Source organism: Gorilla gorilla, chromosome 8 (assembly GCF_029281585.2).
Source record: "Gorilla gorilla gorilla isolate KB3781 chromosome 8, NHGRI_mGorGor1-v2.1_pri, whole genome shotgun sequence".
Taxonomy (NCBI): domain Eukaryota; kingdom Metazoa; phylum Chordata; class Mammalia; order Primates; family Hominidae; genus Gorilla; species Gorilla gorilla.
In genome coordinates, this window is record NC_073232.2 from 114,985,036 (window position 1) to 115,012,728 (window position 27,693).

General features: G+C 49.0%; 2 protein-coding genes across 4 annotated transcripts in view; one reads left to right on the top strand and one right to left on the bottom strand.

The window, feature by feature from the left end:
• ARL3 (ARF like GTPase 3) overlaps positions 1–1,787 on the bottom strand; it is a 38,240-nt gene extending 36,453 nt beyond the window's left edge. Inside the window, exon 1 of one of the 2 annotated variants that reach the window (XM_004050025.4) lies at positions 1,552–1,787. In XM_004050025.4, coding sequence (XP_004050073.1) covers positions 1,552–1,554 — 3 coding nt within the window. In that variant the 5' untranslated portion in view covers positions 1,555–1,787. The remainder of the gene's footprint in view (positions 1–1,551) is intronic. The other variant, XM_055352877.2, reaches the window with a different exon arrangement.
• SFXN2 (sideroflexin 2) lies at positions 1,656–26,469 on the top strand. Of its 2 annotated transcripts, XM_019035570.3 has the most exons (13): positions 1,892–1,957; positions 12,211–12,271; positions 13,887–14,072; positions 14,249–14,419; positions 15,694–15,792; positions 16,585–16,660; positions 16,989–17,074; positions 19,001–19,061; positions 19,430–19,496; positions 20,136–20,185; positions 20,830–20,879; positions 23,136–23,183; positions 24,947–26,469. In XM_019035570.3, the coding sequence occupies exons 2-13, from the start codon at positions 12,243–12,245 to the stop codon at positions 25,044–25,046; spliced, it is 1,023 nt and encodes a 340-aa protein (XP_018891115.1). In that variant the 5' UTR covers positions 1,892–1,957; positions 12,211–12,242; the 3' UTR covers positions 25,047–26,469. The 2 variants fall into 2 exon arrangements, with proteins under 2 accessions (XP_004050074.2, XP_018891115.1); XM_004050026.4 differs by lacking the exon at positions 12,211–12,271 and having other exon boundaries at positions 1,656–1,957.
• The last annotated feature ends 1,224 nt before the right edge of the window (positions 26,470–27,693 follow it).

The following is a 27,693-nucleotide window of genomic DNA, read 5'->3' on the forward strand; positions in this document are numbered from 1 at the left end:
TCCATAATGACGAATCTCAATCTCTGTTGGTTCGGCATGCCCTTTTCATTGCAATTCTAGCTATTTTCTGGGTAAATATTTATGTTTGTACTCATTTGTTGAGAAAAACTTTAACTTTAAAAGGACAGCTCACGTATAAATGATTAAGAAAAAGAAACAGTTGTAAAAATCTGTTTAGCCTGAGGTTAAAAAAAAAACTGCAAGTGTAGCAAGTGTGAAATGTGATTGGCAACTTCAGATCAAATAACCCTACTTCTTTAACAATCTGACAATGTAAAATCAATTGGGATTTTTTTTTTCCTTTCTAAATCTACTCACTAGATAATCTGACCACCAAAACATCTATTTTTTCCTGGGCATCTAGTTTTTTTTTTTTTTACTTCTTAAATCAACAGAAATGGCTCAACATTTCTAATAGTCAAGAAAGGAACTAGGAAGAGAGGTGGAGCAGTGATGTAAGTTTGATGACAGGCTCTTCGCAGCCAACTAACCTGCTTTAAGTGTTCAAAATCAATTTTTCTTTGATAGCTCTAAAATTACTCAATTCCATTTTAACTCCCTCCAACTAACTGTACAGACATTAACAAGAAACAGAGTGTCAACGGTCAGATCTGTCACAACCATAATTTAGAATTTGGGAAAGCTTTAATTAGGGCTGACAGAGAAAAGGCTTGCCCCAGATTGAAGTTCGATCTCCATTTTTAACTTCTCGTTCTTTTCAGTTTGGAGACCTCAAGCTAGGATTAAGATCTTTTGGTCCTGGTATGGTCACATGCAAGAGGAGACTGCAAAAGGTTTCGAAGGAAATTCTAGAGACGGAGCAGCTAATATGTCTCCATCAACATGGATTAAGTATTGAATGAAAAATCGGTCATCACCAACAATCAGATCCTGCAAAACTCTCAGCAAATAACTAAATAATTCGGGACTGAGGAAGCGCACCCGCCACGCAGACACCAAGACGGCGTAAAATCCACCAGGCATCCCTTCCAAGCGGCACCCCTTTGTGTCGTGGGACTTACTCCCCTACCCCCAGGGGCCCGCACAGCGCGAGAAGGAGGAGAGCTAGGCTACCATCTCCCCTGCTACCGCCAGGGCGACCTCAGAGCCAATGGGGCCGGCCTTCTCTCCGCTTCTGGCCGGGCTCCAGACGAACCCCACTTTACTGCAAAGCCGCGAGACCGATTGCCCGGGAAGTCTAAGCCTGCTAGCGAAAGCTGCTCTCCGCATTCCTGGGATCCGCCCTCACCCCTGTCCCCAGAGTAATGATGGAGCCCGGGCTCCGCACCCGGCCAGCCGCGCACTCTGCCAGCCCCTTCCCCAAGCCTCGGACCCGCTGCAAGCCCCGCCTTCCTCTCCAGGCCCAGGCCTCCCTCCAGGGCCCACCCTCGGGTCTCCCCGCCGACCCCCGAAATCAGTCCAGAACCCAGATAGCAGGCTGAGCGACGTCCCATTCCCTCCTTGGCTTTAAGCGCAGTGCTCCGCCCTGGGCCTGGGGACGGGAGGGGGATAACCGGCCGGCTCCAAGGGGGCCTAGGCCCCCACACTCACCATCCTCCCGCCGAGTCCCTCCTCCTCCTCCTCCTGCTGCCTCCCCCGTTACCAGGGGCAACTGCTGCGGCGCCGCCCCCGACGTCCCTCGCACGCACAGCTGAGGAGCAGAGCAGCAATACGGGGCGGGGTGCAGCTCCGCTTTCCCCAGAATGCGCAAGTGCGCTAAGGCGCCCGCCCACGCAATGGGCGGGCTACGGGAGCTGCAGAGGCCGCCGCCGGCTCCCCTGGACCAGGGAGTGGAGAAAGCCTGCCCACGTGGCTGGCGGGAGCCTCCCGGCCTGGGATTGGTCGAAAAGGAGGGGCGTGGGGCGGGCGTGGGGGCAGTTCCCCAGCCCAGGTCCTCCTCTCACCCGGGCCGGTTTTCAAGGCGGGTTGTAACTGGTGGCATTTGTCCCGGGACCAGGTAAGGGGCCTTGGGACAATGGCGCTCGCCCTGTCTACCTCCAATCCCCACATCTCGGGTGGGTGCTGAGATTGCTGTCCTGACTGCCCAGGCGGGGCTGCAGCGCGGGCTGGACTTCCACCTGCAGAAGCCACGTGGCGCGAAGAGTGCCCTGGGGCTGCAGATGGGCCCCTCTGTTCTGACCCCCATTGCCTAGGAGTGCCAGGCCGAGCGGCTGGGGCGTTACGAGCTGTCCGGGATGGGGGAGTACCGATGGGGGGAGGCCGTCTGTCGGAGGGCAAGAAGCAGCCTGGGGGCTGGCCCTGAGCCCTGAGGTGAGCTGAAAGCACAGGTGAAAGGCGTTTTGGGGATCGGCCCGGTTTTTGTTTTGACACAGGGTGTCGCTCTGTCGCCCGGGCCGGAGTGCGGTGGCGCGATCTCGGCTCACTGCAGCCTTCGCCTCACAGGCTTAAGCGATTCTCCCGCCTCAGACTCTCGAGTAGCTGGGATTGCAGGCGGGCGCCACCACGCCTGGATAATTTTTTGTATTTTGTTTTTGTAGAGACAGAGTTTCGCCATGTTGCCCAGGCTGGGCTCGAACTCCAGGGGTCAAGCGATCCGCCCGCCTAGGCCTCCCAAAGTGCTGGGACTACAGGTGTTCCAAAGTGGTGAGCCACTGTGCCCAGCCTCTGGCCGGTTTTGCTAAGCTGCTTTGGACAGGACCGCGTACCATCTGTAGTCCTGGAGGAGGCAAAAATGAGCCTGCATTTTTAGCCAAGGAAGAGCAAGTGGGACACTGGGGTGGGTTGGGAAGTGCTACCTCCCATCCCTTTCCCGATGCAGAGGACTATAAGAAGAGTTTACACAAACGTGCTAGGCCCTGTTCTAGACGCTGGAGACACAGCAGTGGACAAAATCAGCCCGTATGGAAATTACATCCTTCCTAATGAAATACATTTCATACCAAATTTCATTTTCACAACCCCTAGAAATTGGTAATTGTGGCCAGGTGCAGTGGCTCATGCCTATAATCCCAGCACTTTGAGAGGCTGAAGGGGAGGATGGCTTGAGCCCAGGAGTTGGAGACCAGCCCGGGCAACACAGTAGGACCCTGCCTCTACAAAAAAAAAATTTTTTTAATTAGCCAGGTTCCGTGGCGCACTTGTAGTCCTAGCTACTCGGGAGGTTGAGGCTGGAGGATTGCTTGAGCCCAGGAGCTATTATCACACCACTGTACTCCAGCCTGGGTGAAAGAGCAAGACCCTGCCTCAAAAAAAAAAAAAAAAAAAAATAGAAAACAAAAATCAACATCTGCTGCTTGCATACCTGCTTCAGATCCTTGGAGAGAAAAGCAGTTCAGAGCCTTGACTAAGGAGGTGATGAATGGAGGTGATATAGGAGCACAAACCCCTATAATCTACTCATCTCTAGACTGTTGGCCCTTTTGTGAAAAAGGCAAGGGAGGTTGCTCTTTCTAAGTTGTCTGGTGCCTAACAGCCCACTTGCCTTGGAGTCAGACGAGTACCCATAAGCCTATACCTGGGCCTGCTCTTGTAATTATTACCCTCATTTTCCAGCTTGCTCTAGGCAGCCTTGACCCTAATCCTTGCCTGTCTTTGTGTCTGACCTTCTGGGGTCTTTGGCTACCTTGATCTTCCTCTGATGTGAGTACCAGCGATGATGTTTCGTTTTTCTCCCTACCCGGGGCTACAGACAGTAATCTTGTGCACTTCTGCTTGTAAGAGGATACCTCAGAAGGAATTTGGAAGCTTGTTTTCTGATCTCTGATACCATTTGCCAGAGAAAATGTGCTCTTTCTGGGAAGGATGAGCATTATGTCAGAGGTGGCAGTAGTCTATTTCTTTTTTTTCTCTTTGTTTCCCTCTCTTTCTTTCCTTTTTTTTTTTTTTTTTTTTTGAGATGGAGTTTCACTCTTATTGCCCAGGCTGGAGTGCAATGGTGCGATCTCAGCTCATCACAACCTCCACCTCCCGGGTTCAAACGATTCTCCTGCCTTAGCCTCCCAAGTAGCTGGGATTACAGGCATGCACCACCATGCCTGGCTAATTTTGTATTTTTAATAGAGACAGGGATTTCTCCATGTTGGTCAGGCTGGTCTTGAACTGTCAACCTCAGGTGATCTGCCTGCCTTGGGCTCTCAAAGTGTTGGGATTACAGGTGTGAGCCACCGTGCCAGGACTCGGAGTTGGCAAGTAGGCTATAGTGGATAGAGGACCTTGGGGAAGTAAGGCTTTAGCTGTTGTCCAATCTTTGAGGACTGGATCTGTTGATTGTTCGTGTTTATATCTGCTGCAAGCGCTTAGTGCAGGGCCAAGTGTACCAAAAATGCCCACTGTGGTGGCCCAATCCATGTGCACCTTTCTAGGCTTCAGTTTCCTCTTCTGTAAACTGAGATCTTAGATCACATGTCTTCAGGCTGTGACATTCTCTCTCTCTCTTTTTTTTTTTTTTTTTTTTTTGTGGAGATGGAGTCTTGCTCTGTCACCCAGAGTGGAGTGCAGTGGTGCGATCTTGGCTCACTACAACCTCCGCCTCCCAGGTTCAAGCGATCCTCCTTCCTCAGCTTCCTGAGTAGCTAGGATTACAGGTGCGTGCCACCACGCCTGGCTAATTTTTTGTATTTTTAGTAGAGACAGGGTTTCACAGGGTTAGCCAGGATGGTCTCGATCTGACCTCGTGATCCGTCCGCCTCGGCCTCCCAAAGTGCTGGGATTACAGGCGTGAGCCACTGTGCCCGGCCTCAAGCTGTGACATTCTCTAATCCTAGGAGGGAGATATCATTAAATCACTGGTCTGATTTTTATTCCTACCTTATTCCTAGTAGTGGGACCATACAGAAGTGGGGCTACCCTGGACATGATGATGACCTTTTTAGGGAAGACTAGATGTGGCTTCTGTGGGAGGAGGGACAGTAACTGTAGAAGAAAATTTAGAGACCAGTATGACTTAGTACAGGCAAGGTAGACAGTTTTGCAACTTCACGAAAGAAAGCGTGCTCTTAATTCTGTAGCCTAGGCAGGTTCTAAGTTTGACTTAAAAGAGGTGACATCCTTGATCCCAAGAGACCCAAGAAGAAGTTGGAATGCGTTTCAGGTAAGCAGTAAATATTCTTCGAGGGCATGTGAAAGATGTAGCAGTAAACATCACAGACATGATCCCAATGCTTGTGAGCCTTACAGTCTGTCAGGGGAGGCAGACTTTACACAAATCACAGTCAATGACAAGAAGGTGACAATCACAAACGCCCAGCATGCTGCAAAGGACAGGATGCTGTAGGAGTACATATCACAGAAGGATTTGAGTTTGTCCTGAAGGAGTCGGGGAAGAGTGCCCATTGGGGGACAGTGGGTGTGTGGGGGGAAATGTTCCAGACAGATCGTTTAGTGTTTTGTTTTGTTTTGTTTTTGTTTTGGCTTTATGTTTTATTTAAGACAGGGACTCTGCAGTTTCTATCCTGACTTCAGTTAAGAAGGCAAAGGCTCTTGCATAATTAGCAAATGTTTAGATTACCCCTTGATGATAGTCCCTCCATTCTGAGAAGCAGAGGACTTTGCAATGTTGCGTTAAGGTGAACAGAGATGTCAGAGAAGGTCTGGCTCTGTGTGTATGTGTGTGCTGAGGGAGAGGCATAGCATTTTGCTCAGTCAGGCTGTCTCCAGCGTGTATGAGCCTGGGGCTCTGTAAGCCAAGGCAGCGTGTGTTCAGCCAGCCAAGCTGACTCCTTTTAGGTTCATGTAGAGCCTGGGAAAGTGAACTCTTTCCCCTCCTCCCACTCTTGCTTCAGCTGGGACTGAGATAAATGCCTTTGGTCTTTGAAGCAGCCTGCAGGAGGCCAGGTGGCAGGGGAGAGGGGAAGTCTGTTTTGGCAGTGGACTCTTTCTGTCTGCCTTCTGACTTCTCTGGAGATTGCCGCTTCAGAGAAGCATCGGGGCCAGGCCAGGGCGCTGTGGATACTCCATGTTGAGCCTCTCCTCTTGTCCCTGGTCTTTCCTCTTAGGAAATGGTGTACCTCCAACATATCAGCCTCCTGATGTCTTTTCCGCCTTAACGAAAAATCTAAAACTTGACCACTGCTCTTCCTTCCTCAACACTGTCCCTTCTGCCTCCTTTCTTGAACTTGAACTCCTGGCCTCCCAAAGTGCTGGGATTACAGGCCTGTGCCTGTCTCCACCTCCTTTCTCTCTTCTTTCTGGTGGTTCTTCCCATCTTTGGGGGCTTCCTTTTCTCGGCTTCTTTTTTTTATTTTTTTGAGACAGGGTCTTGCTATGTTGCCAAGATGGAGTGCAGTGGCGCCATCTCGGCTCGCTGCAACCTCCACCTCCCGGGTTCAAGTGATTCTCCTGCCTCAGCCTCCCAAGTAGCTGGGATTACAGGCGCCTGCCACCACGCCCAGCTAATTTTTTGTATTTTTAGTAGAAACAGGGTTTCACCATGTTAGCCAGGCTGGTCTCAAACTCCTGACCTTGTGATCCGCCCGCCTCGGCCTTCCAAAGCACTGGGATTACATGCATGAGCCACCGTGCCCAGCCTCAGCTTCTTTTTTTTTGAGACAGAGTCTCACTCTGTTGCCCAGGCTGGAGTACAGTGGCACAATCTCGGCTCACTGCAACCTCCGCCTCCTGGGTTCAATCAATTCTTGTGCCTCAGCCTCCCGAATAGCTAGGATGATAGGTGCCTGCCACCATGCCTGGCTAATTTTTGTATTTTTTTTTTTTTTATTAGAGATGGGGTTTCACCATCTTGGCCAGCCTGGTCTCAAACCCCTGACCTCAGGTGATCCACCCGCCTTGGCCTCCCAAAGTGCTGGGATTACAGGTGTGAGCCACTGTGCCCGGCCTTGGCTTCTTAAATGTCCTGATTTTTCAGGGTTTGTCCTCAGCTCTCTCCTCTTCTCATTCTGTGTGTTCTCACTGGAAAACTTTATCGTAAATCACCTCGATGCTGCTGACTCAGTTTTTTCCTTCTAGCTCTGACCTCTGTTTTCTTTCAAGCCTGAATACCCACAGGCTGATGAACTTCTTATTCAGCAAATACTTGAATATTGTGCTAGGCACTGGGGTGACAGTCGTGAGCAAAAGGAACATACCACCTCACTTCACAGGTGAATTATTTAACTTAGTTAAGGCGCTATTTCCAAGAAAAAAACAAAATGACCTAGTAGTAGAAGCTATAGAAATAAATCTGAAAATTATTTGTACAAAAAAATAAAAGGACAAATAGGTACTATTTAGTGAAGACAGGAAAGACTAGCTTTTGAGTATTGTGTTTGGAAAGGACCTGAGACAGGAAGAGGCCTATTGCATTTAAGAAAATCCCGGCCGGGCTTGGTGGCTCACGCCTGTAATCCCAACACTTGGGGAGGCCGACGCGGGTAGTGGATCACGAGGTCAGGAGATCGAGACCATTCTGGCTAACACAGTGAAACCGAGTCTCTACTAAAAATACAAACAATTAGCTGGGTGTGGTGGCACGCACCTGTAATCCCAGCTACTCAGGAGGCTGAGGCAGGAGAATTGCTTGAACCCAGGAGGTGGAGGTTGCAGTGAGCTGAGATCGCACCACTGCACTCCAGTCTGGGTGACAGAGCAAGACTCCCTCTCGAAAAAAAAAACAAAAAACAAAAAACCCCATGGCAGGACCGGGGCTGGTAGCTCACTCCTGTAATCCCAGCACTTTGGGAGGCCGAGGCAGGTAGATCCCTTGAGCTCAGGAGTTGAGACCAGCCTAGGCAACATAGGGAGACCCTGTCTCTACAAAAAATACAAAAATTAGCCGGGCATGGTGGCACATGCCTGTGGTCCCAGCTACTTGAGAGGCTAAGGTCAGAGGATTGTTTGAGCCTGGGAGGTGGAGGCTGGAGTAGTGAGCCATGATCATACCACTGTACTGCCACCTGGGCAACAGAGCAAGACCCTGTCTCAAAAAAAAAAAAAAAAATCCCATGGTATTTGAAACTCAACATGCAGAAATCAAGCTTACTATTAATATTTTCTCCCTCAAAGCCAATTTTTCTGTGCTCTCTCTGTTAGCACCTATCGCCCAAGTCAGAAACCCTAGGTATCACTCTGGATATTTGTCATGTGTCAACTTGGCTAAGCTAAGCAAGACTCCCAGGATTCCCTCTCTGGTATATTCCAGTTATAGTGGCTACCCAGGAGCACACACACACCATCTTCCAGCTCTTCAGACAAACAGTAATCTAGGTGCTGCTGTGAGGGGATTTTGGAGACCTAATTAAATTCCTCAATTGTTTGGCTTTAAGTTAATCAAAAGGGAGATTATCCTGGGTGGCCTGACCTAATCAGGTGGAAGCCCTTTAAAGGAGGGCTAGAACACCCCTGAACCCCCTCTGAGGTTCTGGACTCTGAGCCATTACCCTCGTTGCTCCCTCTCCCCTGGGATGGTCTGTTGCTGGCCACCTGCCCTGCTGACTTCAGGATTGCCTAGCCAACAGCCACAGTTATGTGAGCCAATTAGCTAATTCCTTGTGATAAATCAATTTCTATATTTTATCAATATTATATTACGTCAGCATTATATATATTTAGGCCAGGAGTGGTGCATGCCTGTAATCCCAGCACTTAGGGAGGATGAGATGGGAGGATTCCTTGAGCCCAGGAGTTTGAGATTACAGTGAGCTATGATTGCACCACTCCACTCTACCCTGGGCAACCAGCTGAGACCCTGCCTAAAAAAAGAAAAAAAAATTATAAAATGTATATAGATAGATCAATATATATTTATAATATATAAAGTTATATATTTATATATGATTTTGTATAGCTATATGAATTAATGTTTATATATTATTTTTATATGTTATATTTAAACATAATTCATGTCTATATAAATAAATTTATATATAAATTTATATATTATAAATATATGTTGCGATATCTATAAATTTTAAAAAATATATATTTATATAGATATATAATTTATATATTTATAAAATATAATATATATTATAGTATACAAATATATTTTAGAAATATATAAAATACGTATATGTGTGTGTCATAGCCGGGTGCAGTGGCACACACCTGTAATCCTGGCACTTTGGGAGGCCAAGGCAGGCAGATTGCTTGAGCTCAGGAGTTAGAGGAACTCCATGTTGCCCCATGTTATGTTTTGGTATCTACCTGTCTGTCTGTCTGTCTGTCTGTAATCTACTGATTCTGCTTCTCTGGTTGAACCTTGACTGATGCAATGTTCCTCTTATACCTATTGCTTAGCAGACCCTAACATTCCGCTTCTTTGAAAGATTCTCTCCTGTTGGTCTCTCCTCTGAGTGCATGTGGGTTCATTTGAGCCCTACCTCTTCTTGCCTGGATTACTGGGGTTCTCGTCCAGCTAGTCTCCCTGCATCCCGTGAGGTCCATCCACATCCTGTTTATTCTCATGACTACCCAGTTTGTTCTTAGTAAACTACATATCTGATCTTGTCACTCTTCTTCTTAAAGTTTTTCAATGACTTCCTGAAGCTTTCAGGCAAACATTTAAAAGCCTCAGCTTTTTTTGTATGACTCCATTTTCTCCCTCTCTCAGCATATCAATTATACTTCTTTTGAAAACCTTTTTAGTGGTTGCCCAGGAGTTTGCAATGTACATTTATGACTAATCCAAATCCACTTTCAAATAACACTATACCACTGCATGGAGTGTGCAAGTACCTTAGAATGGAGTCCTCCCAACTCTCCCCTCCTGTCCTTGATATTACTGCTGTCATGGATTTCTCTGATCCATAAACTGTAATCACCAAATACATTGTTGCTACTATTGTTTTAAACAAACATATCTGTTTGTTAACTGTTAACAATTCAGAATAAGAGAAATAAAGATTTTTATTTGTTTGTTTGTTAGTGTTTTTTCCGAGACAGGGTCTCACTCTGTCGTGCAGGCTGGAGTGCAGTGGCACGATCACAGTTCACTGCAGGCTTAGCCTTAGCCTCCCAGACTCAAGCAGTCCCCGCACCTCAGCCTCCCAAGTAGCTGGGACCACAGGCACATGCAACCACGCTTGGCTATGGCTATGTTTTTTTCTTTTTTAATTTTTGTAGAGACAGGGTCTCACTATGTTGCTCAGACTGGTCTCAAACTCCTGGGCTCAAGCGATGCTCCTGCCTTGGCCTGCCAAAGTGCTGGGATTATAGGTGTGAACCATCGCACCTGACCAGAAGAACTTCTTTTAACATCTTGTAAGTCAGGTCTGCCAGTGACAAATTTCCTGTTTTGTTTGTCCAAGGAAGTCCTTTTTTTTTTTTGAGACAGGGTCTTACTCTGTCACCCAGGCTGGAGTGCAGTGGCTCGATCTTGGCTCACTGCAGCCTCCGCCTCCTGGGCTCAAGCATTCCTCCCACATCAGCCTCCCCAGTAGCTGGGACTGCAGGTGTGCACCACCACACCTGGCTAATTTTTCTATTTTTTGGTAGAAAAAAAAATACAAAATGAGGTTTCACCATGTTGGCCAGGCTGGTCTCAAACTTTTGACCTCAGGTGGTCCACCGGCCTTGGCCTCCAAAGTGCTGAGATTACAGATGTGAGCTACCATGCCTGGCCGACTAGAAAGTTTTGTTTTTTTTTTGACAGAGTCTCACTCTGTCACCCAGGCTTGAGTGCAGTGGCGTGATCTCGGCTCACTGCAACCTCTGCTGCCCAGGTACAAGCGATTCTCCTGCCTCAGCCTCCCGAATTGCTGAGATAACAGGCACCTGCCACTGCGCCCGGCTAATTTTTGTATTTTTAGTATAGATGGGGTTTCACCATATTGGTCAGGCTGGTCTCAAACTCCCGACCTCAGGTGATCCAACCGCCTCGGCCTCCCAAAGTGTTGGGATTACAGGTGTGAGCCACTGCGCCTGGCCCCAACTAGAAATGTTTTAAGGGATATAAAGCAGTTAGTACTTGAGATGATTCTTCTGTAAGATATGGGATAGGTGGAAATGGGTAACGACTAACAGAATCAGATGGTATGCATCCCAAATAGTAATTCCAATGATCTAGGAAGACCAACATTCCCACACCATCCCTACCACCACAGACTCAGTGTTTCTCAATGAGAGACAGAATTTGTGTGTGGAGGATCTGAGTCCAAGCCCTTCTATTAGTATAATTGCATTAATATTATTTGTTTCTTTTTTTTTGTTTTAACTTTTACTTTAGATTCAGGGGTACACGTGCAGGTTTGTTACATAGGTAAACTTGTGTCACTGGGGTTGTACAGATTGTTTCATCACCCAGCTACTAAGTTTAGTACCCATTAGTTATTTTTTCTGATCCTCTCCCTCCTCCCACCCTTCACCCTCAAGTGAGCCCCAGTGGGGTCTGTTGCTCCCGTTTTTGTGTCCATGTGTTCTTATCATTTAGCTCCCACTTATAAGTGAGATATTTGGTTTTCTTACTTATAAATGTGATATTTGGTTTTCTGTTCCTGCATTAGTTTGCTAAGGATAATGGCCTCCATCTTCATCCATGTCCCTGCAAAGGACGTGATCTCGTTCTTTTTTGTGGCTGCATAGTATTCCATGGTGTACATATACCACATTTTCTTTATCCAGTCTGCCATGGATGGGCCTTTTGCATTTGGACAATTTCTACTGACACATGTTCAGGCTCACTGATTCTTTCCCTGGCCATGTCCAGTCTACTGATGAGTCCATCCAAGACTTTCTTCATCTTTGTTACAGTATTTTTGATTTCCAACATTTCCTTTTGATTCTTTCTTAAGAGTTTCCGGCTGGACGCGGTGGCTCACACCTGTAATCCCAGCACTTTGGGAGGCCAAGGTGGGCGGATCACGAGGTCAGGAGATCGAGACCATCCTGGCTAACATGGTGAAACCCCGTCTCTACTAAAAATACAAAAAATAGCTGGGCATGGTGGTGCATGCCTGTAGTCTCAGCTACTTGGGAGGCTGAGGCAGGAGAACCACTTGAACACGGGAGGCAGAGGTTGAAGTGAGCCGAGATCGCGCCATTGTACTCCAGCCTGGTGGCAGAGCAAGACTCCGTCTCAAAAAAAAAAAGATATTCCATCACTGCTTATGTTATTTGTCTGTTCTTGTCTGTTGTCCACTTTTCCCTTCAGAGTCCTTAGAATATTAACCATCGTTGTAATTAATTAATTAATTAATTAATTTTAACCATAGTTATTTAAAATTCCTGGTCTGATAATTCTAAAATCTCATATCTAAATCTGGTTCTGATGCTTGGCCTGTTTCTTCAAACTGCGTTTTTTTTTTTTTTTCTTTTTAGTATGCCTTGTAATTTTTCACTGAAAGCTGGACATGATGTACCCTGTGAGAGGAACTGAGGGGTGAGGTTTTGTTTATCTAGGCTATGTTTACTGTTTGCTGTAGCTATAGGTATAAAAGGCTAAATTTTCTTCTGGTATCCTTGTTCTTATCTCCCTTGCTGTCTATGGGTCTCTAGAGACTTCTTAAATAGGGCCTAAGACTTGTCACTCTTTTTGTTATAATCCTTGTAATGATACAGGAGCCCTGCTGGTGCAGTGGTGAGGTGAGGGAGTGGAGGATCTACAGTCCTGTGATGAGGTCTCAGTCTTCTGGGGATCCTGTGCCCCTGAACCTTCACAAGAGCTTCTCAGCCTCCCCTTGTCCTCTTTAGGTGAGGCAGGAAGGCAAGAGGTGGCTGGAGTTCTCTTTCCCCAAGTCACTTAAGTTCTGGTACAACCCAAGATGGTTAGGCTCTGGTAAAATAGTTTCCCTCAAGGATAGACCTTGTTAAGAAGAATAAAAGGGCTGGGCATGATAGTGCATGCCTGTAGTCCCAGCTACTTGGGAGGCTGAGGTTGGAGGATTGCTTGAGCCCAGGAGTTCGAGGTTGCAGTGAGCTATAATCATGCCTGTCAATTACCATTCACTCCAGCCTGGATAAAATAATGAGACTCTGTCTCTAAATAATAAAATAGGCCAGATGCAGCAGCTCACACCTGTAATCCCAGCACTTTGGGAGGCTGAGGCAGAAGGATTACTTGAACCTAGGAGTTTGAAACCAGCCTGGGCAACATAGCGAGGTGCCATCTCTACAAAAAATACAAAAATTAGCCAGGGTGGTGGTATGTGCCTGTAGTCCCAGTTACTCAGGAGGCTGACCTGGGAGGTAATAGTTGCATTGAACCATGATCACACCACTGCACCCCAGCCTGGGTGACAGAATGAGACCCTGTCTCAAAAAAAAAGTAAAATTAAATAAAAAAAAAAGAAGTACAAAGGGCTTTGGGCGTTTTTTTGTTTGTTTTGTTTTGTTTTGTTTTTCCCCCCAAGATGGAGTCTTGCTCTGTCACCCAGGCTCAGGCTGGAGTGCAGTGGTGTGATCTCAGCTCACTGCAACCTCTGCCTCCTGGATTCAAGCAATTCTTCTGCCTCAGCCTCCTGAGTAGCTGGGATTACAGGTGCCTGGCACTGCGCCTAGCTCATTTTTGTATTTTTAGTAGAGATAGGGTTTCACCATGTTGGCCAGGCTGGTCTCAAACTCCTGACCTCATGATCCCCCTGCCTCGGCCTCCCAGAGTACTGGGATTACAGGCATGAGCCACTGCACCCAGCCGATTGTTTTTCAAAATGGCTACTTTTCCCATCTCCCCTGCCAGAAACACCTGGGGGTATTATACTATTTAATGGGTGGGCTTTTGTTCCCAGAGCTCCCCAAGCACAGGCACTGTATTGTCCCCTTTTCCAGTCCCTCCTGCTGTATGGTCAAGCACAGCGCTGGCCACCAGCAGGCCCTCAGGAAACACATGTTGGTGCCCAGTTGCTCAATCTGATGACCATTCACTGGGGCCCTCCCAAGCTGAGTCAGACGATGCCCAGTAGCTGGTGAGAGCAGGCAGTCTGCGACAGTGGGACGTGCTCAGGTCCTCTGGTGGGCTTTGATTTAGGGGACAGTCGTCTTCTTCCTTTGTCCCTTAGGTCCACAGTTTTATGTGTGAGCAAGATGGAGGCTGACCTGTCTGGCTTTAACATCGATGCCCCCCGTTGGGACCAGCGCACCTTCCTGGGGAGAGTGAAGCACTTCCTAAACATCACGGACCCCCGCACCGTCTTTGTATCTGAGCGGGAGCTGGACTGGGCCAAGGTGATGGTGGAGAAGAGCAGGTGAGAGGTCGGGGAAGGGGCTGGAAGTAGTAGGGTAACATTGATGGGGTCCTCTTAGGAGGAGGTGAAGGAGTAGGCAGAAATCTCAGGGCTGGGGGCTGGAAGAAGTGAGAGTGGGGAGACTGGGAGACATTGATCAGGCAGGATGGTGACTGCCTGCTGTCGTTGGGTGGCAGGATGGGGGTTGTGCCCCCAGGCACCCAAGTGGAGCAGCTGCTGTATGCCAAGAAGCTGTATGACTCGGCCTTCCACCCCGACACTGGGGAGAAGATGAACGTCATCGGGCGCATGTCTTTCCAGCTCCCTGGCGGCATGATCATCACGGGCTTCATGCTCCAGTTCTACAGGTGGGACCTGGGGGCAGGGCCGTGGGAGGTACAGCTGCCTGGATCTGCTGGTCAGGGAGCCATACTATGATAATAATAATAGTTCTCTTGATTGGTCACTTACAAGATACCAGGCACTATGCTACATTCTTTGCACGTATTGCTTCATTTAACCCTCTCAACAACCCTACACTATAGGTACTATTATTTCCATTTTATAGATGAAGAACTAGAGTTCTAGAGAAGCTGAAGAACTTGTCCAGGTTTAAACAGGCAGGAAATATGGGTGCCTGGATTTTAACTGAGGCAGTCCTATGTAGAACCCTCAACAAATAAGCTACCCCAATTCCCTCTTTAAAAAGTACTTATTCCACAATGATTTTAATTATGTAACACCCAAGCAAAACAATAGGAAGTCCCTTTCTTGGCTTGGTTGGGGAGAGAATAGACTGCCTCTGTAGCTGCTGGATATGCGACTCTTCTTCCTACCTCTTCCTTCCTCCCCTGCGTCCCCCACCCCATGCATTGATTGGTTCAGCTATTGAGCTGGGCTTTGGGCGGGGTGTTGGGAATGTGAAGGCTTCAGTAACCTCCCATCAAGGAGCTCCCAGTTTTGTTGAGGAGACCAAGAAGTAAACAGTTACAGTACAGCTTGGTAAGTGGTAGGTTGGAGGAAGAACATGGGGTTGTGGGAGCAGGAGCATGGAGTGACTTACTCTGTCTCAGGAGGGGCAGGGGAAGGGTCGGGAAGGTTCCATGGAGGAAGTGATCCCTCTCAACAGGGCAGGGTTGGCCATGTATGGAAGGAGGAGGGGGAGATATTTGAGGCAGAGGGGCCAGCCTGTGCAGAAGCCCAGGTGCATAAAACAGTATGGGAACAAGCTGGGCGCGGTGGCTCATGCCTGTAATCCCAGCACTTTGGGAAGCCAAGGCGGGTGGATTACCTGAGGTCAAGAGTTCAAGACCAGCCTGACCAATATGGTGAAACCCCGTCTCTACTAAAAATACAAAAATTAGCCAGGCGTGGTGGTGTGTGCCTGTAGTCCCAGCCACTTGGGAGGCTGAGACAGGAGAATTGCTTGAACCTGGGAGGCGGAGGTTGCAGTGAGCTGAGATCGTACCACTGCACTCCAGCCTGGGTGACAGAGTGAGACTCCGTCTCAAAAAAATAAAAAATAAAAAACTAGTATGGGAACAGTGTGGGGACGTGCAGATCATGTGCTTTGACTGGCATACCCTCAGGACTCCCTGCCATCTGACTTCTCTCTGCCTCTCCTGGCCTTCCTCACTGGTAGGACGATGCCGGCGGTGATCTTCTGGCAGTGGGTGAACCAGTCCTTCAATGCCTTAGTCAACTACACCAACAGGAATGCGGCTTCCCCCACATCAGTCAGGTAGGAGACCTGAGCCCTAGGCTGTCCTCGTGTCTTCCCACGAACAGCTTTTCTAAAGGGTTCTGGGCTGTCAGTCCTTCCTGGGTAGCGCCTGCACGGAGCAGGTGACCAAGTCACCCTTTCCCAGGGTTTGGAAATATTTTCTCAAGCTGAGTAGGGGTGGATCTTCTTCCTAGACCAATTCCAAATGTGTTTATTCATTCATTCTCTAAATATTTCTTCTTGAGTATGTCTTATGTGCTGGGGATGTGCATGGTTCTAGATGCTGGGATACATTGTTAAGACGTGTGGTTGGGCCAGGCACGGTGGTTCACACCTGTAATCCTAGCACTTTGGGAGGCTGAGGCAGGCAGATTGCCTAAGATCAGTCGCAAAACAAACAAAAAAAAACCACCCAGAAAACCAGGGTTGCAAGGCAGAGAACAGCAGAGCGGTGTCTGTGTAGTTAGGCCACTTAGAGCAGTCCCATCTGTGAAGACGACATTTCAACTGTGTCCTGAAGGATGAGGGATGAATGACCCAAGAGCCCAGGGAACACCTCCCCGCATAGGGAGCAGCTGTGTGCAGAGGCTCCGAGGCAGGGAGGAACTTGGCATGTTCACAGTACTGAGAGAAGTCCAAGGGGGCTGGGGCACTGTGAGCGAGGGGGAGAGGGTCACAAGATAAGGCTGGGGACAGATCCTGTGCGGTTTTCACGCACGAAGCCTCGCCAGCCGACTTTCTCCCTCAAGCCCGTGGTTTGGCCCTCAGCCGGCAGGGGCCCCACTCCCAAGCATCTCTCTCCTCCCCCAGGCAGATGGCCCTTTCCTACTTCACAGCCACAACCACTGCTGTGGCCACGGCTGTGGGCATGAACATGTTGACAAAGGTATGGTCTGGGGCCGCTGCAGCATGGTGGCCACGCGGGGGCAGCAGAATCCTAGAGAAAACGTCCTTCCCCCAGGGACAGTTCCCCAGGCTGGGTGAGTTGGGAATGGCCAGAGCCCGGCTGGCCAAGTGATGAGAAATACACCAGGGCTGTCCCCAGGTTGGTTCTTCTTGGGCCTTTGAGGGAGTTTGGGGTTCCCAGACTGGGTGTCTGGATGTGTGGCGGTAGCAAGGCCTAGTTTTCTTTTTTGTATTCTAGTCGTTCAGCCCCCTCCCCTCCCATCTTCCAGCGCATCTGAACAACTCCTACTGTTCTCTTCCCCCAACAGAAAGCGCCGCCCTTGGTGGGCCGCTGGGTGCCCTTTGCCGCTGTGGCTGCGGCTAACTGTGTCAATATCCCCATGATGCGACAGCAGTGAGTAAAGGCCCCTTTTTCTCCCTACAAACCACAAGATTAGCAGAAAAGGGGCAAGAAACCAAAGCAGTGGGTGGCTTCTGGGGACTGTGGTGGGCATGGGGAGGGCTGCTGGGCTGAGCCTCTGAAGGGCCCTGGGATTGGCAGCTCCCATGGTGATGGCCCCGGGAGTGGTGGGTGACTTTGGGTTAGGCCGTGTGTTGAGTCCCGTGGGAGTCCTCTCCTGGGTGATGTGGGATGGGAAAGACAGGGTGGACCTGTGGAGTTTTACACTGGATCATGTCCTTTTGGACCTGTGTTAAAATTGTGAACTCCTCCTACTTCCCAAGCCCTGGGGATGGCATACAGAATGAAATGTAGCAGGCTGAGGTGTCTAAAGATAGCATAGAACCCAGAAGCTTTGAAAGAAGCCAGAGGAGTAGACAGAAGTTTTCCAGGCACCCAACTGTAAGCTTTTCAGGAGAAAAAGTAAAGGAGAAACTCATTGTGTCTCACAGTTCTTATTTCTTGACTAGAGAAATCTCTGTTATGAGGTTTTAATGATGTAATATATGTAAAGCACTCAAAATATCACCTGGAACATAACAGATGCTACATAAGTGTTCACTGTTATTTCTACCATTGTCATCATCATCAATATCTACAAGCCACATTTTCTTGGGACTACCAACAAGTGGAAAATGTTCACACTAGTCTTTGTAGAGGAAACACTACCAGAATAGTTGTGCACACGTGCCGCTCCATTCATCTTTCCTTCCCCATCCAGTGGCCCTTTCCTAACAGGAGAATGAGTCCCTGCCACCTACCGGGGCTTGAGTTGAGTGCTGTCAAGAACTGGCCTGAGAAGAATAGCTGGGGTGGGCTGGGTGCGGTGGCTCACGCCTGTAATCCCAGCACTTTGGGACACTGAGGCAGGAGGATCACCTGAGGCCAAGAGTTTGAGACCAGCCTGGCCAACATGGCAAAACCCCATCTCTACTAAAAATACAAAAATTAGGGCTAGGCGCGGTAGCTCACGCCTGTAATCCTAGCACTTTGGGAGGCTGAGGTGGGCGGATCACGAGGTCAGGAGATCGAGACCATCCTGGCTAACACGGTGAAACCCCGTCTCTACTAAAAAATACAAAAAATTAGCCAGGTATGGTGGCGGGTGCCTGTAGTCCCAGCTACTTGGGAGGCTGAGGCAGGAGAATGTTGTGAACCTGGGAGGCGGAGCTTGTAGTGAGCCAAGATCGCACCACTGCACTCCAGCCTGGGTGACAGAACGAGACTCCATCACAAAAAAAAACCAAAAAACAAAAACAAAAATTAGCCGGGCATGGTGGCGCATGCCTGTAATTCTAGCTACTGGGGAGGCTGAGGCAGGAGAATCGCTTGAACCCAGGAGATGGAGGTTGTAGTAAGCCGAGATCATGCCACTACACTCCAGCCTGGGTGACAGAGTGCGATTGTCTCAAAAAAAAAAAAAAAAAAAAAAGAATAGCTAGAGTAGCTACTGTTTGTGGAGTGATCACACTGTGTGTCAGGTGCTGGACCAAGTATTTCACAGCCATTATCTCATTTAATCCTTACCAGGTCCTGTAAAGTGGGTGCCAGGATGATCCCCATTTTGCAGATAAGCAAAACTGAGGCTTTGGGAGGGTTAAAGACTGTGCTCAAGGTCACACACATCCCCTGCAGTTTCAGGACTCAACCCAGACAGTCTGGGCCCAGGGCCACCGCTCTCAGCCACTGCCCTAGATCACTCCTAAGTATCTTAGGATACTCCTCTGCTTATTGGAGTGCAGAAGGAAGGTCAAAGGCCCAGCCTACAGGAGGTGGCTTCCTGGAGCTTAAGTGGCCTGGCCTTGGTCCCCTGGCATGTCATGTGGCTGGCAGGCTTCCATCACCCCTTTCCCAAGTCCAGTAACTCCTGTCTGTGTTTAGGGAGCTCATAAAGGGAATCTGCGTGAAGGACAGGAATGAAAATGAGATTGGTCATTCCCGGGTGAGCAGAGGCCTCCCTTTGGGGTGGGAGGAGGGAATTCCCTCTCATACCCTGTCCCCTCCTTAGTGGTCAGAGTAGGCACCATTATAGGATTGAGAAGCCTTTTCTGGCTCCATCCTCACTCCCTATCAAATTTTCCCCATGTTTCTCTGTTCAGAACAGGCCCCTTCTCTCTTTTCTCCATCATTTCTGGTCCATAAAAACCTGGCTAGGTGGGAGGGGATAAAGTGAGGTCACTCAGCACCTGGAGGGTCCTTCTCTTCCCCTTTACCATCTCAGACTTGGCCATGATGCTGACCCAGCCCCCTGGTGCAGCACATGTACACTGGATACATCATTTCTGACAACTTACTATTTTCTGCCCTCAGAGAGCTGCCGCCATAGGCATCACCCAAGTAGTTATTTCTCGGATCACCATGTCAGCTCCTGGGATGAGTAAGATGGGGATGCCCTTCCATCCTGGGGAAGCCTGTGACACAGGGTGGAGGTCTCAGCCACACTCAGCTTTTGGGTCGGGGGGTGGCCCACCTTCTACAGCCATGCTTCTCAAACTGCTTTGCTTGATTGCTGTAAGCCTAGAAGAACCACACTAGTTCCTAGAACATCAGTTCATCCAAGGTTTGGGATAGAAAGTTATTTTCATTTTATTAATACTTGTCAAGCCCTTGTGTTTAATGTTAGACACAGTGTGGGGTGCTAGGGAGAGTGATAGAGAAAATAAATTCCCTGCTTTGGTTTGCTTCCAGCAGGGGGTGTATTGCAAAATTTGTTTGCACGAACGTACAAATACATTTTTTAGTTTTGAGAAGGTAGCTTTGGACCTAGCAGCACATGTTTTCCTGATGTTCCAAGTGTGCAGGTTGAGAAGCTTGGGAAGCACTGTTCTGCCAGGACTTTGGGGAGAGAGGCTGGGGGTGGTCATGCCTACTTGCTCTTCTGTTCTGCCTAGTGTTAAGTATTTTCTGGAGCTTCTGCTGAAGGAGAGGGAACCACTTGGTTCCTGGTCTGACTTCAGAAGGAGTCCTGGGGAGAGCCTCCCAGCCCTCCCCTCAGCTTCTCCCTGGTCTCTTCCAGTCTTGCTGCCAGTCATCATGGAAAGGCTTGAGAAATTGCACTTCATGCAGGTATGTAGGGTTTGCTTTGGCATTTTCCCTGCCCAGAGTGCCTCCAGCCACATCTGTCCCTGGGGACGCCTGACCTGCCCTCCCCCACCCATCCTTCCCTTTAGCTACCATGCTGTCATCTCACTCAAGCCCACACCAGTCTCCACTGGCCTCCTGTTTAGATATATCATGGCCAGTTTCCTTACCTGGTCTGCAGAGAACAAGGCCTTCTTTAAGGGCCAGGGGGTCCTTGCCTGTGGATTTTTCTTTTTTCTTTTGAGATGGAGTCTCGCTCTGTCGCCCAGGCTGGAGTGCAGTGGCGCGATCTCGGCTTACTGCAAGCTCCGCTTCCCGGGTTCATGCCATTCTCCTGCCTCAGCCTCCCGAGCGGCTGGGACTACAGGTGCCTGCCACCACACCTGGCTATTTTTTTGTATTTTTAGTAGAGACGGGTTTTCACTGTGTTAGCCAGGATGGTCTCGATCTCCTGACCTTGTGATCTGCCCATCTCGGTCTCCCATAGTGCTGGGATTACAGGCATGAGCCACTGCGCCCAGCCACTTGTGGGCTTTTCTAGCTGGCTGATCCATGGCAGAGCAGGGTTGGGGTTCACCTTAAGGCATAGAAGTACCATGTGGATCTATCTTTTATTTGTTTTTATACAGAAAGTCAAGGTCCTGCATGCCCCGTTGCAGGTCATGCTGAGCGGGTGCTTGTAAGTATCATATTTTGATGATTTGGGTTCTGCGTGGCTGGAGCACTCAAGATGTGTCGTCTTGTCTAGCCCGTGTTGGAGAACGTGTACTCCTTTACCTGACTTTAAAAGTGGTCAAGCTCAGAATACCTGTGGTCCATCTGGAAAGCTCTCACCCCATCTTTTGTGAGGGCATCAGGCTGGCTAGACTTTATGCACGTGTCCATGTAGGAAGTCCAGTGCTGAGGTGCCCTCCCATCCCAGGGTCTCTCCTTTGACCTTAAGTCTGGAGAAATTTTTTTGTTTTTTGCTTTTTTTTTTGAGATGGAGTCTCGCTCTGTCGCCCAGTCTGGAGTGCAATGGCGCAGCCTCAGCTCGCTGCAACCTCCACCTCCCAGGTTCAAGCAATGCTCCTGCCTCAGCCTCCTGAGTAGCTGGGATTACAGGCACGCACCACGATGCCTTGCTAATTTTTGTATTTCATCATGTTGGCCAGGCTGGTCTCGAACTCCTGACCTCAAGTGATCCACCTGCCTTGGCCTCCCAAATTGCTGGGATTATAGGCATGAGCCACTGCGCCTGGCTGTCTGGAGCAGTTTTACAGAAGAGATAAGAACGAGGAGACATAGCTTTGGCTGGGACTGTCATGTGTCCCAGACTCACACAGGAGGGAAATGCCACCAGTCACGTCAGGGTTCTTAGGTATCTGCCATTAACTGGAGATGTCCTAGCGTTCACCATGCATTTCAGGGCCACGAGACTAATGACAGCATCACTAACAGCTAACATTGACTGTATATTTTCTCTGTGTCCCCACTGAACCCAATGTTTCATATCTATAATTTCACTTAATTCTCCCAGCCTTAGAAATCTACATATTATTATCATCTCCTTTTACAAATGAAGAAACTGAGACTTAGACAGAGTAAGAAACTTGCCCAAGGGTATATAGCTGGTAACTGCTGGAGCTGAGATTTGATCAACAGTCTAACATTATGCTATACCAACTTCTGCTAATTGAGTACTTACCATGGGCTGGGTGCTTTACATACATATCTCATTGAATCCTCACAGTAGCCCTGCAAAGTAGGCACTGCAAAGTGGGCTGCAGTAGCCCTAAAAAGTAGGTTGTCCTCCCTCTGTGTCTCTGAGGTAACTTGTCCAAGATGGCACAGCTAGTAAGTGGTAAAACTGGGATACCAACCCAGGTCTGTCAGAGTCCCGCGTCCTGTAAGACCTTGCCTCCCAAACCCTGGTCCATGCCAGCATCGTTGGCATCCTCTGATAACTCGTTAGAAGTAAAGACTCTGAAGTCCTTCCCCAGACCCCCTCAGTTGGCACCTGGCATTTTAATAAGCTCCTGAAGTTATATGCACAGTGAAGCTGGAGAAACTGCCTTTCACTGTGCTCTGACAGCCCAGGTGTTCAACCAATAAAGAAGCAGGTCTCAGAATCCACAGACTCACTCCTCCCCCTCCATAGTGCCCCTCCCCCACTCCCTAGTGCCCCTCCCCATCCTGGTCACTCCTCCCGCTACAAGTCAATCCTCCCCCTCCAAGTTGCTCCTCTCCCTCCTCATCGCTCCTCCCCTCTGTGTCCTTCCTCCCTCTGCATGTTGCTCCTCCCCTCCATGTCCTTCCTCCCTCTCCATGTTGCTCCTCCCTGTCCAAGTCGTTCTTCCTACTCCAAGTAGTTCCTTCCCTCCAAGTCACTCCTCCCCCTTCAAGTCGCTCCTCCCCATCCAAGTTGCTCCTCAACCTCCAAGTCATTCCTCCCTCTCCAAGTCGCTCCCCACCCTCCATGCTGTTCCTCCAAGTTGCTCCTCTCCCTCCATGTTGCTCCTCCCCCTCCATGTCCCTCCTCTCCCTCCATGATGCTCCTCCCCTCCATGTCGCTCTTCCCCCTCCATGTTGCTCCTCCCCCTCCAAGTTTCTCCTCTCCCTCCTCGTCGCTCCTTTCGCTCGATGCCAGCAGTGCCTGTGCTCCTTAGGCCTGCTGCTCACAGTCCCTGTTTACTTCATTGTCTTCTTCCTCTGCTTGAACAATGCAGTAAGGGTGGGAATGAGTGATGGGGGTCAGGAGGGTACTGGTTTTATCCCCCTGCCAGAATGAGTATCCTCACACTGCGGGAACAGGAGAAGGGTTGGAGGGAGAGGATATGGTGCCAGCTGGGAAGGCAGGCCAGGTGCCTGGGCATTGCTCCCTTCCCTTCGGGATGGGGGATGGGGGGCCTGTGGGGAGATGTGCCCTGATGCTTTGGTTTCTCCTTTCTTGCAGCCTCATCTTCATGGTGCCAGTGGCATGTGGGCTCTTCCCACAGAAATGGTATCTGCTATTCATTCCTTACTTGGTTTAATTGACCACGCTGCCAGCACGCTCCCTGATCTGCCTGCTGTCCAGAAGGAGACAGGGAAGGGGCAGGAAGGGCAGCACCTGTCTGAGGACAAGTGTCCATCAGCCTAAAGGCTGGGCCTCTTAATCCTGGTGAATTCTGGCAAACCAAAACAGATCTGCGAGGGGCAGGAGAAGCCAGGGACAGGAATAACGTTGCTCCCTCCCAGTGGAGCAAGCACTGCCTTGGAGAGAAGGTGGGGGAGCAACAAGAGACTTTCTCTCCCTGCCAGCTGGGTTATTAGGAAGCTCTCCTCTGGCTGAATCTGGTTTTTAACTTTTTTTTTTTTGAGATGGAGTTTCACTCTTGTTGTCTAGGCTGGAGTGCAGTGGCACGATCTTGGCTCACCACAGCCTCCGCCTCCCAGTTCAAGTAATTCTCCTGCCTCAGCCTCCAGAGTAGCTGGGATTACAGGTGCCTGCCACCATGCCCAGCTCATTTTGTTTGTTTGTTTTTTTTTTTTGAGATGGAGTTTCACTCCGTCTCCAGGCTGGAGTGCAGAGGCGCAGTCTCGGCTCACCGCAACCTCCGACTCCCTGAACGATTCTCCTGCCTCAGCCTTACGAGTAGCTGGGATTATAGGCACGTGCCACCACGCACAGCTAATTTTTGTATTTTTAGTAGAGACGGGGTTTCACCATGTTGGCCAGGATGGTCTCAATCTCCTCACCTTGTGATCCGCCTGCCTCAGCCTCCCAAGGTGCTGGCACTACAGGCGTGAGCCACCGCGCCTGGCCTCATTTTGTATTTTTAGTAGAGATGGGGTTTCACCATGTTGGCCATGGTTGGTCTTGAAATCCTGACTTCAGGTGATCTGCCCGCCTCAGCCTCCCAAAGTATTGGGATTACAGGCGTGAGCCACCGTTCCCCGTTGGTCGTTAACATTAAATAAGGGGGCTGGTCGTGGTGGCTCACGCCTGTAATCCCAGCACTTTGGGAGGCCGAGGTGGGCAGATCACCTGAGGTCGAGAGTTCGAGACCAGCCTGACCAACATGGAGAAACCCCGTCTCTACTAAAAATACAAAATTATCCGGGTGTGGTGGTGCATGCCTGTAATCCCAGCTACTTGGGAGGCTGAAGCAGGAGAATTGCTCGAACCTGGGAAGTGGAGGTTGCGGTGAGCCGAGATTGCACCACTGCACTCCAGCCTGGGCAACAAGAGTGAAACTCTGTCTCAATAAATAAGTAAGTAAGTAAGTAAATAAATAAATAAATAAAGGGACAGGCAGAGGGCTGACAACCGAAACCCCTCTATTTCCTTTGTGTGTCCGAGAAGGAGGAAGCAGGGAGAAGGGATGATGGAAAAGGAAAGCGATACATCAGACTAGGGGGTGGAGGGTGACTGACCCCAGGAGACAAGTGTAGCTTGAGTATATACCCAGACAATTCCAGTCTCCCCTTCCTCAGTACTCTAGTTCAATACTAGTTCCGTGGTCATCTGCTAGACATCTCTTGTGTCCCAAGCACTGTGTTTGTAATCTTGTGGAGAAGATGGAAGTTGAAACAAAGAACCATAGCCCAAGGAGAATGAAGTCAGGCCTGAGTAATGGTAAAGCAACATTGTGGTATACAGAGGCCAATAATAATCCTAGATGGAAAAATCAGGAGGGCTTCTTGGAGGTGATATTCATCTGAGGGTAACTTACTGCTTGTTCCCGGTGGCATGCTCATAATCCCCTTCTCCTCTCTTTTCAGTGAATTGCCAGTTTCCTATCTGGAACCGAAGCTCCAAGACACTATCAAGGCCAAGTATGGAGAACTTGAGCCTTACGTCTACTTCAATAAGGGTCTCTAAATGCCCCACTTCAGCAAGGACCAGTCTATTCCCATATTCACCAGCTCCTCCTTAGCTACGTGCACACTTGTGTCCTCCTTCCCCTTTGCCAACAAGGCCTGAAGGCCAGGGTAGATTGGGGGGTGGGACAATGAATGCCTCATACTTACACCCTGGTACTGGTTGATTGGACCTCAGGGGAAAAAAGTGAAAAAGGGTAGCAAAGGCCAATGTCTTCTAGCTGCTTCCTCAACCCCTGTCCCCTGGAGACCAGAAGCTGAGGCCCTCTCAGGGAGGAGACATCCAAGCAAATCATTTGGAAAAGTTAGGAAACCTTTAGGATTCTGGTTCCAGCCAGGATTGAGGAAAAGACCTTGGATCAAAAGGAAGCTTCTATACCTCTTTCTTCTTCGCTTCCTCCTCCTCTCCCGAGCAATGGAAACTTTTACCCATGTAATTCTAGCTGAACTCAGGAAAAAGAAGGGGGAAAGGACTCTGTCCCCTTGGGGCTCATCACCCTTCCACATCCTCCTCCTCGTTGCCCCCTGGTCAGGCAGCTTCTTTTTTTTTTTTTTCAAGATGGAGTCTTGCTCTGTCGCCCAGGCTGGAATGCAGTGGCGCGATCTTGGCTCACTGCAAACTCTGCCTCCTGGATTCAAGTGATTCTCCTGCCTCAGCCTCTCAAGTAGCTGGGATTACAGGGCGCCTGCCACCACGCCCAGCTAATTTTTGTATTTTAGTAGAGACGGGGTTTCACCATGCTGGCCAGACTGGTCTCGAACTCCTGACCTCAGGTGATCCGCCTGCCTCGGCCTCCGAAATTGCTGGGATTACAGGCATGAGCCACCACACCCAGCCCGGACAGCTTCTTTGGGAGTGCTGCTAACCTTGAAATTATCAGACACTTAGGAGTTATTAGTGCTAAAAAGGGGACCGTGCAGGGCAGCAGAGTTACATGGTTCTTCAAATCGTCTGAATCTATTCTTGGAATCTTCTCTATAATAAGGGAAGTTCTCTTACCCCACTGCCATATATCTCTGTTTTAAAAGATAAGTCCACTAACTATGAGTAAAAATGATATATGTAGGCATTAACCACACACTTTAATGGATATAATTTCCTGGCTGCCTCCCTTCCTCAGCCCATTAGGTTAAACACCAAAGAAAGACTGGTGTGTACTGAATAGGAAAGGGAAGTTTTATTTGGAACCTTCTAAGAGGAAATCAACCAGGACCAAAGAGCCTTAAAGGACACACAGCAAAGCACAGCCACTTCCCTTCCCCAGCTTGGCTGCCCTAGGTGATTTCTCAAGCTCCTTGGGGAACTGTTGTTTCTCATCTGGAATCAATGTGTGTATGAGTTTTGTCTGGTAGGATTGCTGACTCTGTCCAACAGATATCACTGTGAATTGAATAAATTTGTTGAAAGAGCACACAGGCACACATACACACAAACTGTAAACTAAGTTAATGAAGCCTGAATGGAAAGCAGGATCTGGCCTTACTTTGGCCTTGGCATGTCAGAAGGTATCACAACTACTATATAAGGGGAACTTGTCTGATGCCTGGAGGCTGTTATTTCCCTCATTAAAGGGGAAATCCACCTGTCTCCACAGGAAGCTCCAGAGATCTCCCAGAATGGGAGCTGTGTTGCCCTAGAGCAAGAGTTGGCAAGCTATGGCTCAAGGGGCCAAATCCACCTGCCACCTGTTTTTGTGCAACAGGAAGCTAAGAATGTTTTTACATTTTTAAAGAGTTGTAAAAGGGAACAACAGGAATGACAGAGACCCTACCTATGTGGCATACAAAGCCTAAAATATTTACTGTCTGATCCTTGACACAAAAAGTTTCCCCTGCCCTGGAGCAGTGGTTCTTAAGCACATGCATCAACTGGGCGCAGTGGCTCATGCCTGTAATCCCCACACTTTGGGAGGCCGAGGCAGGTGGATCACCTGAGGTCAGGAGTTCGAGACCAGCCTGATCAACATGGTGAAACCCGATCTCTACTAAAAATACAAAAAATTTGCTGGGCGTGGTGGCACACACCTGTAATCCCAGCTACTCAGGGGGCTGAGACTGGAGAATCACTTGAACCCGGGAGGTGGAGGTTGTGGTGAGCCAAGATTGCGCCACTGCACTCCAACCTGGGTGACTCCGTTTCAAAAAAAAAAAAAAAACACACATTAGAATTAGCTGGCAGGCTTGTTAAAGCACAGATTGCATGATCCATTGCCAGATTCTGTCACTCTGGGCTGGAGCCTGAGAACACGCATTTCTAGTCATTGCCTGGTGATGCTGATTCTGTTGGTCTCGGCACCATACGTGGAGGAGCACTGCTCTAAGGGGAAAGGGCCTCCTCCCCGAGGCCAAGGAATTCACTGCAACTTGATTTTTCTCCCTGTTTAAAAAAGTTAAAATATAACTCACATACCATAAACTTAGTCCTTTTAAAGTATACAATTTAGTGGTTTTTAATGTAGTCACAAAGTTGTACAAGCATCACGACTATCTAATTCCAGAATTATTTTGAGACAGGATCTCACTCGGTTACCCTGGTTGGAGTGCAGTAGTGCAATCGCTGCTCATTGCAGCCTCAACCTCCTGAGCTCAAGTAATCCTCCTGCCTCAGCCTCTGGGGTAGCTGGTACCACAGGCTAATTTGATTTTTT

Bases quoted from the DNA above. Each gene is read 5' to 3' on its own strand.
- SFXN2 (XM_004050026.4), top strand. From the start codon at position 1,704: ATGCGCAAGTGCGCTAAGGCGCCCGCCCACGCAATGGGCGGGCTACGG. The intron at 16,661-16,988 runs GTATGGTCTGGG...TTCCCCCAACAG, and splicing joins GCATGAACATGTTGACAAAG to AAAGCGCCGCCCTTGGTGGG. The intron at 20,186-20,829 runs GTATGTAGGGTT...GTTTTTATACAG, and splicing joins AGAAATTGCACTTCATGCAG to AAAGTCAAGGTCCTGCATGC.